Raw genomic sequence first — 15389 nt, 5'->3', positions numbered from 1 at the left:
GTGGGTACAGAGTTTCAGTTTGGGAAGATGAAAAAGTTCTGGAAATGGACAGTGGTGATGGTTGCACAATATTGTAAATGTATTTAATGCCACAGAACTCTACACTTAAACAGGGTTACAATGTTGAATTTAATGTTATGTGTATTTTACCACAGTTGAAAAAAAGAGAATCCCATTTTAAGCTCTGCTTCTAAGGAATTCGACCTGTGACAAAACTATTACACCTAATTTATAGCAAGGTAAACTGAGGCTCAGAGTGACTATAGGTATATCTTATGCTGTGGGGATGGTAATGGTCACCACCTCTCAGGGTTATTGTGAGGGTGAAGTCAAATAACGATGCCTGTAGAGAGCACTGATCAAGGAAGAGTATTAACGATGAAAATGTGAGAGATGGAGACTGGAAAAGAGACATGGTGGCTTCAACTGAATTACGGTCAAAAGTTGGCAATTTCATGTGGTTCAACCTATTAGTAGTGTCTGGTCTTTAAGCTGGACAGCAGAACCAAAGACATTTTTCTCATTGTTATCTATTCAATCTTATATTCTTTAAATATTTCAAAATAAAAGATTTTGGATGGGGGGAATGGAGTAAATGGGGAGTAATGGAAGGGTTTGAACGGTATCCTGTCTTTGGCCAGAAACACAAGGCTTTGATCAGACAGACTTGGGGTTGAACCCTGGCTCCATGCCTCTTTAGCTCTGTGACCAGGGGTAAGTCCTGTGACTTCTGGGGCCTCAGTTTTCTTGTCTGTAAAATGGTGATAATAATACCAACCTCATAGAGCTGTCATGCAGAACAAGTGCATGGAAAGCAACACCTAGAACGAGGCACAGATGCTGCTAGACGGTGGTGGGCGTGTTGGAGATTGCAGTGGTGGTGGTGGATGGGATGGAGTGTTTGCTCCAAGCTTCAATCCCAGCCAATCCGCCTGCAAACCCTGTGCTCTACGCTCTGCCGCGTATTTCCAACCCAAGATGAGATTGACAGCTGGAGCTTTCCAAGCCCAGCCTTGCCATCAAATGGAGTTTCAGGTATTTACAAAATTGCCGTGATTTCATCTGTCTTTTCTCCAAATTCACAAGCAGGGAGTGTTCCCCAGGCTTCTGGAATCTGAAGATTTACCCTTTCTATGCCAGAGTACCAGTTATTCTTGGTGAAATGTATGGAATAATGCAATAATTAATTGATGATGATGATGTTGATAGCAATATTTTTTACTTAGAAATTTGTCCATTTTTACCTTTTAAAAACGTTGCCCAGATTTGCCCTCCCGTCCCTCATCAGCCCTCGGCCCTTCATGCCCATGTCATCGCAGACTCCTTTTTTCAAAGCTCTGGGAGAAATGGGCATTACTCATTCCATAGGACTCTCTCCTGGGAGGGTAGGGACTCATCTCTCCTGTTACTGCCGTCACCCTGAAACCTACCACAGGGCTGGCAGAGAGCAGGAGTTTTGTGTTTGGGGGTGAGGAAGTTGGAGGAGACACGTATTTTTGCCTCTGAGTCCCAGATTAAGAAGTTGCTGCTCAGAGAAGTCAAGGTGTTTCCCAGAGTAACAAGAAGCAGCACAGTGTGAAGGAATGTATTGTGTTGAGAGTGGAGTCCATGGGGTCTCAAACTCAAATGCCTACAGGGCCAGACAAAGGGGACAAAGTGCCAAGTGAGTGGAACACAGAGCAAGTGTAAAGATAAGTGGCAGGAGACTGTCAGGGCTGGAGGTTATCTGGAGAACACGAGACTGTGGTCACCTGTGCATCGTGTGTCCCATCTACAGGGGATACACTGCCCTGGTCTAGCCATGTTGGTCCCTTATTAGAATGTGTGCCCCAGATGGTCAGATATTCTACTTTTGAAAGAGATGTCAGGAATCTGGATTTTTATGTGAATTCTCCTAATTTTAAAACATTGGCATCCACTTTAAATAAATTAAAAAAAAATACTGTGTGGGCAACTTTTGGTGGGCATAATGTAACCCTTAGGTGACCAAATTGTTACTTCCATTAGATATAGATAGAGGAACGTAAGTTCTGAAACACATGTACTTCCAACCAGTTTTTAGGTCTAGCGCAAGGATATCCTCATTCACATAACTTGCCATGTGAACAGGGCTCCCCCTGGAGTTGTGCAGTGCCCAACCCATCCAACTGTACTAGGCAGCCCTTAAAGTTGTCACCCTCCCCACAGTCCAACTCAACAGAATTGCCCACCCCCACCTCTCCTCCACCCATTCTACTCTCTAGACCATGAGAGAAAGCTTGTCACCTGTCTTGGACACAACAGCTATACTGCAAGGCCATTGAGGAGGAGTTCTAGCCATCATGACCAGATTTGCTCTGTCCTCTAGGGTGGTGAAATTCCGTCGCACAGGCGAGAGTGCAAGGTCAGAGGACGACACGGCTTCGGGAGAGCATGAGGTCCAGATTGAAGGGGTTCGTGCAGGCCTAGAGGCCGTCGAGCTGGATGATGGGGCAGCTGTGCCTAAGGAGTTTGCCAATCCCACCGACGGTGAGGGGACCCTGCAGTCGGGGCATCGGCCCAGGCTACAGTCAGGGGCTCTGAGGCACCAGGGTTGCCTCTCCAGGTGGTATGCTCAGAGGGATCTTGTGAAGGGGCAGGTAGGAGGGCCTGGAGGCCAGGGGTGACACTGGAAGTGTGGGGCTGGACCTACATGGCTTTCTTCAGCAGGCAAGGTTATATCATAATCCCTGACAGTCAACAACATTGACTAACACTTGGCTGAGGATGGCAGCCACAATGATGATGATGATGATGATGATGATGATGATGATGATGATGGTGATAGAGATGATGATGATGATGATGATGATGATGATGGTGATAGAGATGATAATGATGATGATGATGAGATGATGATGGTGATGGTGATGATGATGGTGATGGTGATGGTGATGGAGATGATAATGATGTTGGTGATGAGATGGTGATGGTGATGGTGATGATGATGGTAATGATGATGGTGATGGTGATGGAGATGATAATGATGTTGATGATGAGATGGTGATGGTGATGATGATGGTGATGGTGATAATGAAGGTGGTGGAGGTGGTGGTGGTGATGATGGTGATGATGATGATGATGAAGCTAGAGATGATGATGGTGCTGATGATAATGTAATGATGGTGGTGGCAATGGTGATTGTGAAGATGACAGTAGTGATTAGAGCAGCAGACACAGGCTGAGGATTTACTCTGTGCCAGGCACTGTTCTAAGCACTTTACACATATTACCCATTTAATCGTCACAACAGTTCCAATTGGAAGTATTACGATTATCTTTCCCATTTTCCAGGAGAGGACATGGAAGTACAGAAAGGTTAAGTATCTTGCCCAGGGTCACACAGCTAGAACTTAGCCAAGCTGGATTTACACCCAGGAAATCTGGCCTCAGAGCCCACATTCCTACCCATGACCCTGTGCTCCCTCTGAATACAGATGGTCAAACAAGAGACTTGAAGCGGTGCTAGGGGACCTGGTCTCCCCTCACCACCTGATGATACTGATGGATGAAAACATTCTATGCATTCCTGAAAGAGATTCCCAACAGGAGAGAGGATTAATGGCTTGAACCCAAGGCCTGTTGTTGGCAGATCTAAGGAGGCAATGACTGGGGAGGGAGGGGAGGCAGAGGTTAGAAGCAGTGGCTTCAGGCTCAGGCTGATCTGGGCTCAATTCCCAGATCTTCAGTGTGCCAGCTACATTAACAGTGGGCAAGTCCATGTCTTCCTCTGTAACATGGGGCTAAGACTGAGCCTTAACTAGTAGCTGTGACAGGGAGTAAATGAGATAATGTACATCAAAGCTCTTAGGGCAGTGCCTGACCCACAGGGAGCACTCAATAAATACACCATTATATTATTACTGTTACTGTTCTTATTATTGATGATGTTATAGGACTCACTCTGCTTTCTCCTCAGTATTTTTACTGAAGGAAACCAGACCCTGCTGGTGTGATAAACACCAGCTCATACTTCTAGAGAAAATTATGATTGCTATAAGGGGCCCATGATTGAAATTCTAATGAGATGACAACTCCCAGCGGAGGCTGATGAGATCCTCAGAGGCCCCACAGGAAGGCCACCCAGCATGCTCCTGTAGTATTTTTATTTTTTAGTTAACCTTTTATTTTGGACTTTTTTTTTTTTTTTTTTTTTTGACCTTGCTGTGCAGCATGCGGGACCTTAGTTCCCCGACCAGGAATTGAACCTGTGCCCCCTGCATTGGGAGCACAGAGTCTTAACCACTGGACTGTCAGGGAAGTCCCTGGATTATTTTGAATTTACAGAAAAGTTGCAAAGATAGCACAGAGAGTTCTCATATACTCTTTTTTTCTTTCTCAAAATCTTTTTTGTTTGTTTGTTATTTTTTCATATGCTCTTCATACAGCTTCCCCTAAAGTTAACATCTTACTTAACCACGGCACACTTGTCAAAACTAAGAAATTAACACCGGTGCAATGCTATCCACGGAACTCCAGACTTCATTCAGATTTCACCAGTTTTCCCAGCAGTGCTGTTACAGGAACCAATCCAGCACACCACATTGTATTTAGTCTTTTCGTCTTTCTCAAAACACTTATGAGCTTCTAAATTATATCCTTATTTTTTTCTGAGTATACAAATAATATGTGTTTATTTAGAAAGCATTCAGACATGATCAAAATGTACAAAAAAGTGAATGCTGACAGGTAACCCTGTTGACAGTCTGTGGACACTTAATATTACTTCCCGTGGTCCATCTTGCTTTGTTTTCTTTAAATTAACAATGTACTGTATGCATCTTTCTATATCTGCCCATTTTTAAACAGATGGGTTGTATTTCATAATGTAGATATATAAACATTTATATATAATATATAAAATAATTTAACCAGTTCCCTGTTGATAGACATTCTGGGTTGTCCAATTTTTCCTTTTGTAGAAACGATGTTGCATTGGACTTTGCAGCAAGATATACCTTCATGCTTGCTGGAAGGTTTTTCTAGGATAAGTTCTAGAAGCAGCATGCACTGCCTTTAAAGAGCTTGGCCAGGGACACCCCCCCCAGGCCCCCCACACTAGGACAACTGCAAGATGCACTGACTCCTTCCTTCACCTCCCCCTTCTCCTTCCCAGATACTTTCATGGTGGAAGATGCGGTGGAAGCCATTGGTTTTGGAAAATTTCAATGGAAGCTCTCTGTTCTCACCGGCTTGGCTTGGGCAAGTATCTCTGGGGACAGTGACCTCACCTTCAGTTTCCAAGGAACACCGGTGCTGCTCAACTGTCTTTCCATGGTCTACATGGAAGGACACAGCTCCTTCCACATAGAGCCTTTGCTTGAATCAGCAGAGTTTGGGTTGAGTGACCCTGGGTGATAATGAAGGTCTGGGGGTTGGGGGCTGCGGAGGTTAGGTGTGGTTGACAATTGCCCTCAAGGAGAAGTTGAAGCTTCTGGTTAATTAAGTGGTTCTCAACCCTTTGAGGCTCAGGGCTACTATAAGATTCTGATGTCATCTGTGAGGCTCACCGTAGAAAAACATGCACAGATCAAAATGTGCCTTCTGTTTTAAGGGGCTCGTGATCCCTCGTCAAACTCCCTTAATCTACCTAAAGCAAATAATGCATCTAGACCATTAATACAACTGAAATTGATTTTTGTGACTAGTGCAAGACTGAGATTTAACTACATAGTTTCCCAAACAGTCATCAATTTCACCACATCATTTTTCCCACTAATTTGCAGAGCCGCCTTTATCATCCACCACATTCCCACGGCTACATGGGTTTGCTTCTGGACTCTCATTTCTGTGCCATTGCTCTGTCTGTTTAATCCAGTAAAGGTACCACTATATTTAATTACCAGGGCTTCCTAGAATGTTTTAGTAATGTTAAAAGGTCACTCATTAACTATGCTGACAATTCTACATGAACAATGATCAAAGAGAAACTAGTTTTTAATTGAGCTATAAGAGAAAAGGTCATTGTCTCTCTACCTCTATAAAAATGTTTTTCTGATTTTCGAAATATGATATTGTACCACTTCATTCGGGGAGTGCCCCTAAGTTTTTTCAAACACGGGAGAACACACACACACACACAGAATGTTGAGTGTCTAGTTGTCCATTCCTGCGTGGCACCACACTGTTTTAACTACCGGAGCTTTCAGTGTGTTTTTAAAATTTAATTTATCTATTGTATTTTTGGCCGCTCTGCAGTGGCATGCGGGATCGACATGCAGGATCTTACTTCCCCGCCCCGGTCAAACCCGTGCCCCCTGCATTGGGAGGGTGGAGTCTTAACCACTGGACCTCCAGGGAAGTCCCAACTTTCAGTGTGTTTTGATGTGTGATGGGGCACTCAGCGGAAGGTAGAAGAGGGATTTTTGTACACACACTCGCTTGGGGTCGTGGACTTGGTGAGGGGCCAGCCGTCCCCGGCCCGGGCAGCATCCTGGCCTCATGATGTGTGCTTGCTCCCTGCAGATGGCCGACGCCATGGAGATGATGATCTTGAGCATCCTCGCGCCGCAGCTGCACTGCGAGTGGCGGCTGCCCAGCTGGCAGGTGGCGTTGCTGACCTCGGTAGGCAGCCCAGCAGCTCTTTCCTGTTGTGCACATTTCTGGTCCCCTGGCAGGGGGGGGGCGGTTCTGTAGGATGTCCCCCTCCTTCTTCTGATGCCAAGGACTCAGCAGAAAAGACTTAAACCCTGAATGGAAACACCATTACCTCAGATTCCTCCTCCCGTCTCCATCTCACGTATCCCGGCAGCTTTGCAGCCAACTCTAACCCCTCCTGGGGGTTCCAAATACCTGGGGGCCCCAGATATCCTGCTCAATTGCTAGGAAGCTGGAAAGCACCTGATCGTATCACTTAAACCTTATAAGCCTCACTCTTCCAAAAAGGAGATGCCAGTTCCTCCCACATGAGGGTGACTTGAGGATTGGAAACAACATAGTACATGTTCAATAAATCATAGGAGCTGCTGTTCCCTGGAACTAAGGCTTGGAGGAGCATGAGTCAGACGCTTAATTTTTGTCAGAGATAGTTCAACAGCAATCTTCTAAAAGGGAGGGGAATGGCCAGGCTGGATAAGAGGAGAAAAATTTTTTTTTTTTTTTTTTTAAAGGATTTTCTTATTTATTTATTTATTTATTTTATTTATTTATTTTTGGCTGTGTTGGGTCTTCGGTTCGTGCGAGGGCTTTCTCCAGTTGCGGCAAGCGGGGGCCACTCTTCATCGCGGTGTGGGGACCGCTCTTCATCGCGGTGCGCGGGCCTTTCTCTATCGCGGCCCCTCCCATCGCGGGGCACAGGCTCCAGACGCGCAGGCTCAGCAATTGTGGCTCACGGGCCCAGCTGCTCCGTGGCATGTGGGATCTTCCCAGACCAGGGCTCGAACCCGTGTCCCCTGCATTAGCAGGCAGATTCTCAACCACTGCGCCACCAGGGAAGCCCAAGAGGAGAAAAATATTGATACCCACAAAAGCTAATATTTATTGAGCATTTACAGTGCAAATGCCTTTCTATACACTGTATACAATATATGGGCAATATACATTGTGCTTTTTAATCCTCACAGCGCTATGAGGTGGGTACTATTGTGAGCTGAGGAAGATGAGTGCAGAGAGGTTAAGTCACTCACAAAAGGTCACACAGCCTAGCTAGTGGCAGAGTCATTGCTGACTAGGAATGCCTCCCAGAATGCTGTTTTTCTATGGACAACTGTTCTAGAATGGCCTGAGTGCCTTTGGCCTTTGGCAACAAGGCAGTAAGGAACTTCATAAGCACATACATCTGGATTTTTGTGGTTTAGTTACCTTGAGATGTGTGACCTTGAATGAGACGTTTTCGGCTCTATTTCATCATCTGCAAAATGGGGGTGATAACGCCTGTTTGACTTCGGATGGTCAACAAAATCCCTAGAGTGCCTAGCACATAGTAGAGGTCAGGTAAATGATGCTTCTTTCTTATATTCCTCATTCTCACTAATACCTCCTAAGGAATCATCACAGGTCTGTGTTTTTGTGATGCGAGGCCTTTTTGATCCCTTGTCATTGGTTCCTAACAGCCACCATTTATCAACGAGCACTTATATGCCAGCATCTGTGCTAGGGGTTTTCCATGCTTTACCTCTTTAACCCTCTCAACCTATGAAAGAGGTGCTCTTATTACTGCTCCCATTTCTACAGATAAGGACACTAAGTCTCAGACAGGTGCGATGACTTGCCCAAACTCACACAGCCTATCAGAGGCGGAGGCAGGATTGAAATCAAGGCCAGGCAGACTCAGAGCCCCTGCCCCCAGCTTACTGCCCTGGATCACTTTCCTATGGTATCAGGTTTGGACTCATGGGCTAGTAAAGCAGTGAAGTTCCATGGCCAAGTTTTTTGCAGAAAAGTTAGGGCACTGCAGGAGCTGCTTCAGCTGCATAAAGTACAGAAGAAGGATGAGAGTGACCATCGTTGCTGTCACAGGCGATACTGTGTGAGATTACCGTAATTACTGTGATATATAACCCATACTCTTCGGTGCCTAGGTCTCCCTTGGGAGAGTGAGAATGGGGGAAAACGGGTGTTTACAGGGATGCTTAACTCTTTCGGGATGTAAGGATATCATTTAGCACATGACTAAGGCCACACTTTACCCCAAGACAGTAATCATCAAACACTTTTGCTCTCGCTAATCTAGAAAAGAATTGTGTAAAAACTATGCAGCCCCCAGGAGTCTCACAAGTTTTTAAATTGACGTTAAAACTTTAAAATTATAGTTGCAGCTTATATAATTTCTGGAGTATTGAAATATTAAAAGTTCAAATAAAATTTTCATATCACTCTTCATTTTTTATTTTTTTTAATTAATTAATTTATTTATCTATTTATTTATTTTTGGCTGCGTCAGGTCTCCGTTGCTGCGCATGGGCTTTTTCTAGTTGCGGCGAGCGAGGGCTACTCATTGTTGTGGTGTGTGAGCTTCTCATTACGGTGGCTTCTCTTGTTGCGGAGCATGGCTCTAGGCGCTCGGGTTTCAGTAGTTGTGGCTTACGGGCTCTAGAGCGCAGGCTCAGTAGCGCACGAGCTTAGCTGTTTGGCGTCATGTGGGATCTTCCCAGACCAGGGCTCAAACCCATGTCCCCTGCACTGGCAGGCAGATTCTTAACCACTGCGCCACCAGGGGAGTCCCATATCACTCTTCTTAATGTGTCCAATGGAATTGAAATATTTATCTGCTACCCACCATCACCTGTGTAAAAATAACATGAATAAGCTCTTCAGAAGAATTTGGAAATTTTGCATTGTCTTGTTTTCTTCTTGAACTGGTATTTTCATTCCATTTCTCCATATAATTTTATCTTATTGTAATGTTTTATTATGCTTGAAAGTACTTCATTTGTCACCCTATCATAATTTTTGTGACATTTTAAGTTATTGTTTTTAATTTTCTGAGATCATAAGGCTCTGAGTATTAAAATTTTTCTCCTGCAGTAAATTATCATGATAATTTTTAGTAATAAACAACAGATCAAAACAAGATACAATTAATTTTGATAAATAATTGCTAAACATAAGTCACTTTATCAGGAACACACCTCTTCATGAGGGCTACGGAGTGTTTCCCAATTATGTCATGCATTCTTGAATCATTACATATTGCTAAAATGAGACAGGGTTCAGCCACTATGCTACTCCTATTTTTCATATTTATTGAATGGATACAAATATGAAAGGCTTTGTTCACATATAAAAACTTTGGTGGGAGGGAACTGAAGGAGTTTTGTAATAACTCAATAAACTAATGCCACTTGATGTTTTTCAACAACTTCCAAGTTTCATGCTGAAGAGCGCACAGCAGTCGTTTATGAAAAATTATTTTTAGTGATCTAATTTGCTGACAGCTTGATTAAGCTGTCCTGCAATTTGGTTAAAAATAATAAAATGGAATTGGAATCAAGATGACTTGTGAAAGGATTTGTAACTGTGTCATTGGTGTCCTTCTGGAGGCATCCTGGAGGGTTTAACCTCAAAGCAATGCGCTGTGAGGTGCATTGGGAGGATGCGGTAGGGAGAAGTGGGGGAGGGGTGGTTGAGAAAGGGAGGAGGGAACTGGTGAGACCCCTAACCTGTTCTCAGGAAAGAATCTCTATGGAAGTTGAGGACTTGAAAATGAATTCCTTTAAAACTATCCAAATCTGCTTCTCCCTTGGGACACCTCTGTGTAGCCGGTTTGGACCCCGCTGCTCTAGACCATGCCTGGAGGAATGCTTTTGGGTTCAGACCACACTAAGCAGTGCCATTCCCGTCTCTGGGCCTCAGTGGCCTTATATGTAAACTGGGGATAATAATAGTACCCACTCCTTAGGGCTGCTGTGAGAATTAGGTAAGACATATGTAAAAAGCATTCAGTGTGGTGTCTGACACTTGGTGAGTGCTCCGGAAAGGATAGAACAGTGAAGAGAGCTCTAGTCAGCCTGCTTGGGTTTAAGACCTGTCTCTACCCTCTCCTCCCTGGGATAAGAGCAGGTTTCTTAAAACTTCCGAGCCTCAAGCTACCCATCTATAAAATGGGTATGAGCATTCATAACTCATCTGCTCTGATCAAGGGTTAACAACGGAACAAGGACTTTGCCCAGCACACAGTGAGCACTCCATGGTTGCTGCCTCTTGCTAATGGCTTACAACTCCCATCCTAACCTCCTGTCTCCTGTTTTCGTATCCTCCAAACTCTACCTTGCAACCTTTAACATTTTTTTAGCCATAAGACATCTCTTGGGTTTGGTGAGAAATTGGTAAAATACTAGCTCTGCAGCCATGCAGCCTGATTCCAGCCTGGGCTGCATCACTTACACTTGTGTGACCCTGGCCATGTGACCTCCCCTCTCTGAGTCTCTGTTTCCTCATCTGTGAAATGGGGATAATAATAGCACCCGCCCCGTAGGATTGCTGTGAGGCTTAAACAGTAACATGAAGCATGTAGACTAGTATTTGCATCTTAACACGATCTCAGTAAAGCTTGCTTCATTCTTATTACAGGAGTGTGACGTCACACGTTCAATTTGGTGTTCCCTTTCTCTGCGATGCTCCGTGTCATTATCTAACAGAAACTGTCTTTGCCCACACAGGTGGTCTTTGTCGGCATGATGTCCAGTTCTACCCTCTGGGGAAACATCTCAGACCAGTATGGCAGGAAAACAGTAAGGCAACTTCTCCTAAGCTCGTGTCCTCTGGGTTATCTTTGTGATGGCATTGACAAAGTAGCAAAACTTGTGCTGACTGAGCATTTGGTGGGGGTCTAATTAATTCAGAGATACATTGAAGGGCAAAGAGAAGACGTTGCTCTGAGGCTGTGGACTCTTGAAATCACAGATCCCTAGTGGGGCCCAAGGATGTGCATTTCAGAACGTAGAAGATGCTATGGTGCCCACCCCCATCCCCTTGGCGCTCAATCTGTCTGTGCCTCAGTTTCCTCATCTGTAAATGGGATAATAATAGTCTTCCCCATAGGGCTGTTACGGGGAGTAAATGACCCTTGTGACAGAAAGCTCTTGACACAGAGGAAATGTTTCTTCAATTTCCATTATCCTTCCTATTTGCCAAGCTCACGGTGCCAATAAATGACAAGGCCAGTGTTAAAATGCAGGTGCATCTGGCTCCAGAGTTCACATCCTTCACCTTGACCTTGGCTGCTGGGAGACATCACTGAACGATTCCCTGGAATTCAGTTGATTAGTTGAACATTCATCCACCCCAGATAGATGAAGCCTGGAGGGGGCTGCCTGCAGAGGGTTCCTCCAGCTCTCCTGAGTAGCTTGCTAAATACCACACCCAACATAAAGCTGGCGTGACCGGAGAGAGAGAGAGAAAGTGCCACCAGATTGTACAGCCTCCTTCTCCCCAGCATGGAATTCTGGCCCAGCCTCATGGAGGATGGATCCGGCTCTAATTATAAAGCTTCCCCAGAACTCCTCCAGGACCAGCAGGCGAGCCAGACAGCTGGTGAGCCTTGGCAAGCTCGGAGAACCTCCTCTTAGCTCCTTGATCTGCCTTGGCTCAGCTGGGAGGTTTCTGTGAGGGCGTCTGCTGCGTGACTTTGCAGGAGAATCACATATGGCGTTAGGACTCGGTGGAACGCTTTGATTCCTACAGAAGTTTCTACAGCCTGGGGACTTGTGGCAGCCGCAGAAACGAAGGGCGACTGTGGGTGTGTGGCCTTGCGCAGATGGAGATAAACGCATCCGGGTTCAGAACGTAGCTCCCCCTGTCGAAGGAGGTAACCTTGAGCCAGCTGCTTTACCTCTCTGAGCCTCAGTTTTCCCATCTGCAAAACAGGGTTGACAACAGTAGGAGCTCAAAGGATTGCTGGGAGGATTAAATAAGAAAAAATATATAATACACTTAGAACAGTATTTACAGATGCATGGTTAGCCTGTGATCCGTGGTAACTACTTTTGGTTGGGACTCAAAAAAAAAAGATTTGGATTGTGATCAGGTCATCCTCTAGTTCAAAGGCTACAGGACCACGTTATCTCTAAGGAGGAAAAGGAGGTGGCTGGCAGGCACTGGGCCTCTCTTTTCAATATTTTGAAGATCTTCGGGTTTCCTTGCCCTGTGACTATTTTCCTTGTATTTGAGCAAGATTGGAGAGTACCAGGAGGCTTGAGTCAGACAGTCCTGCAGGTGACTGAGCAATGCTCATGGCAATGAGATCAGCGTGCTCCTTTGGGGTTGCAGGCCTGGCATCCAAGTGGCAGCAAGACTTTCAGCTTCTTAGAGCAAGAGCTTAAAGCCTTTCCAGGCTACAGGTGGCAAACAGGTGGGCCATGAGCCAAATGTGGCCCCCAGATGTGTATAATTTATCCCATGCAATGCTTTATGGAATTTTGAATCAGTTGCCTCTGTTTCAAAAATGACATATTTTTGCATAAAAATAAAAAGAGGTGTGGGTTTTTGGAAAGCTGGGTTATCTGGCAGCTTGGGATCCACACTCTGTGATGTTAGCTTTCGGCTGGAGCTGAGGCTGGCAAGGCAGGGCAAGTTCTCTTTCATTCACCCAGGCCCACCTGTCCTCGCTGCATTACACCTGCATCATGTGTGTATGTTCTCTGCCAGAGGTAATGGGGAGCCATCAAAGGTCCTGGAGAGGGGGAGTGGCTCATTCAAAGTACAGCTTTGGGCATTGGAAATCCTGGCTCCAGTTTTGACTCTGCTGATCCTGAACAAATCACTCAACTCTGTCGGCCCTCAATGTGCTGATTTATAAAGTGGACATGAAAATAACAACGTCTTTCCACAGGCCACTGTGAGGATCCAGTGTAATGATGGGGCTGCGATTTAAGAAATGCAAATGAAAGTTCCATGAAGTCAGAGACTCTGGCTGTCATGTGGCCTGCCCTAGCCCAGGACAAAGCCAAGTGCTTAGCAAACAGTAGGCTGTCAATATGTGCAGAGTGAATGGATGAATGAATGAATAATGTATATTAGGACCTCGACTGCCAGGCACACAACAGGTGCTCAATACATGTATAGTGAACAAATGAGTGAATGAATGAATGATACATTTCAGTACCCCTAGTGCTGGGCACACAGCAGGTGTTCGATACCTGTGTATTGAATGAATGAATAATATATATCAGTATCTCTAAGTGTCTGGCATACTGCAGTCACTCAATACATGCTTATTGTTGAATGAATAACTGAATGAGCAAATTAATGAATGTATAATATCTATCCATCTATCTCTAGAGCCTGGTATACAGAGGATGCTTAATAAATATGGAAGGAAGAAAGGGAGGGAGGGAGGGAGGGAGGGGAAACAATCTAAAAGGCAGAACAGATGTTAGGTAGAACGACAGCTGTAGTTAATGAGAAGCCCAAAGGACATTTCTGCAGAGTCCCCAAGCAGTGCTTAGATGGGGCTTGCTGGCAGTGCCGGTGCCTTTGCAATAGCTATAACAGTACTTCCAAATGGTTGCTGAGTCCTCATTTTCTGGGCAGCTGGAAAGCCCTGGCATAGGCGGGCAAATGCAGAGCCAGCTGCACTCTGCTATGACCTGACAGGACAGATCAGCCTGCTTGCCTTTGCTGCCTGGCATGGGGGCAGCCGGTGACCTCACTGGGATAGCACAGTTGCCAGCCCCGTGAGAGAGGCTTAGCTGCCATGTGCCAGTCTGGGTGCCCTCCTCTCTCCCCTCTCCTCTTCTCCTGCTGTTTTCCTTCTGTTCTTTTATTTTCTCTGCTGCTAATGATGTCTTGTTACTGATTCAAGACTCTTTGGGTTCCAAGGAAGAAAATCCCTATTAAGTTAGCTTAAGCCAAAAGAAAGGAACCAAGTATATGTGTGGCAGGTACCAATATCATAGCCCTGGGTTTAGGGGAACAGAAAGGTTGCTTTATTATTTATTAATTATTATTGTTATTTATTATTACAATAGATCCAGATTTTCCTGGACTTTAATAATTCCTGCTCCACCTGTTCTCTTATATACCTAATATCTTTATATCAACATTTTTTAAAATCCTTAAATGCGTGTTTTTTGAAAAGGAAACTTGATAGAGAGTCTTAAGTGGGAAATCAATAGCAATTGCACTAAATAGGAAATATCTGCTAAAATAAATACAAAGAAAACAATGTTATAAAATTCTAGCTGGGGGACTTCCCTGGTGACGCAGTGGTTAAGAATCTGCCTGCCAATGCAGGGGACACGGGTTCAAGCCCTGGTCAGGGAAGATCCCACATGGTGCGGAGCAACTAAGCCCCTGAGCCACAACTACTGAGCCTGCGCTCTAGAGCCCGCGAACCACAACTACTGAGCCCTTGTGCCACAACTATTGAAACCCGCACGCCTAGAGCCCGTGCTCCGCAACAAGAGAAGCCACTGCAATAAGCCCGCGCACCGCAACGAAGAGTAGCCCCTGCTCGCGTCAACTAGAGAAAGCCCACGCGCAGCAACGAAGACCCAACACAGCCCAAAATAAATAAATAAATTAATTAATTAAAAAAAAATTCTAGCTGGTATGGTTGCTCCACTGCCCTCTCTGTTAAAATGAGAGATTAGCAGATGTTTAAAAAGGTGTTAAAGACAGACCAGCAGGGACTTCCCTGGTGGCGCAGTGGTTAAGAATCCACCTGCCAATGCAGGGGACACGGGTTCAAGCTCTGGTCCGGGAAGACCCCACATGCCGTAGAACAGCTAAGCCCATGAGCCACAACTACTGAAGCCCGCGCAAATAGAGCCCTTGCTCTGCACAAGAGAAGCCACCGCAGTGAGAAGCCCGTGCACCACAGCGAAGAGTAGCCCCCGCTCGCCGCAACTAGAGAAAGCCGGCGGGCAGCAACGAAGACCCAATGTAGCCAAAAATAAATAAGTAAATTAATTAATTTAGAAAAAAAAAAG

The 15389-nt window shown here is 45.2% G+C and overlaps 1 protein-coding gene across 3 annotated transcripts in view; it reads left to right on the top strand.

The window, feature by feature from the left end:
* The window catches only part of SVOP (SV2 related protein), an 86776-nt gene that overhangs the window by 19520 nt on the left and 51867 nt on the right, over window positions 1-15389 (top strand). For 2 of the 3 annotated variants that reach the window (XR_450826.2, XM_007180082.2), the window contains exons 2-5: window positions 2348-2508; window positions 5135-5220; window positions 6484-6582; window positions 11118-11189. Coding sequence is in view for 2 of the 3 variants with exons in the window: in XM_007180082.2 (XP_007180144.1) it covers window positions 2348-2508; window positions 5135-5220; window positions 6484-6582; window positions 11118-11189 (418 nt within the window). In the remaining variant the exon portion in view is untranslated. The remainder of the gene's footprint in view (window positions 1-2347; window positions 2509-5134; window positions 5221-6483; window positions 6583-11117; window positions 11190-15389) is intronic. The other variant, XM_007180083.2, reaches the window with a different exon arrangement.

This window comes from Balaenoptera acutorostrata, chromosome 13, assembly GCF_949987535.1.
Source record: "Balaenoptera acutorostrata chromosome 13, mBalAcu1.1, whole genome shotgun sequence".
Taxonomy (NCBI): domain Eukaryota; kingdom Metazoa; phylum Chordata; class Mammalia; order Artiodactyla; family Balaenopteridae; genus Balaenoptera; species Balaenoptera acutorostrata.
The sequence above is the reverse complement of the archived record's forward strand: the minus strand, read 5'-3'. Positions and strand labels throughout refer to the sequence as shown.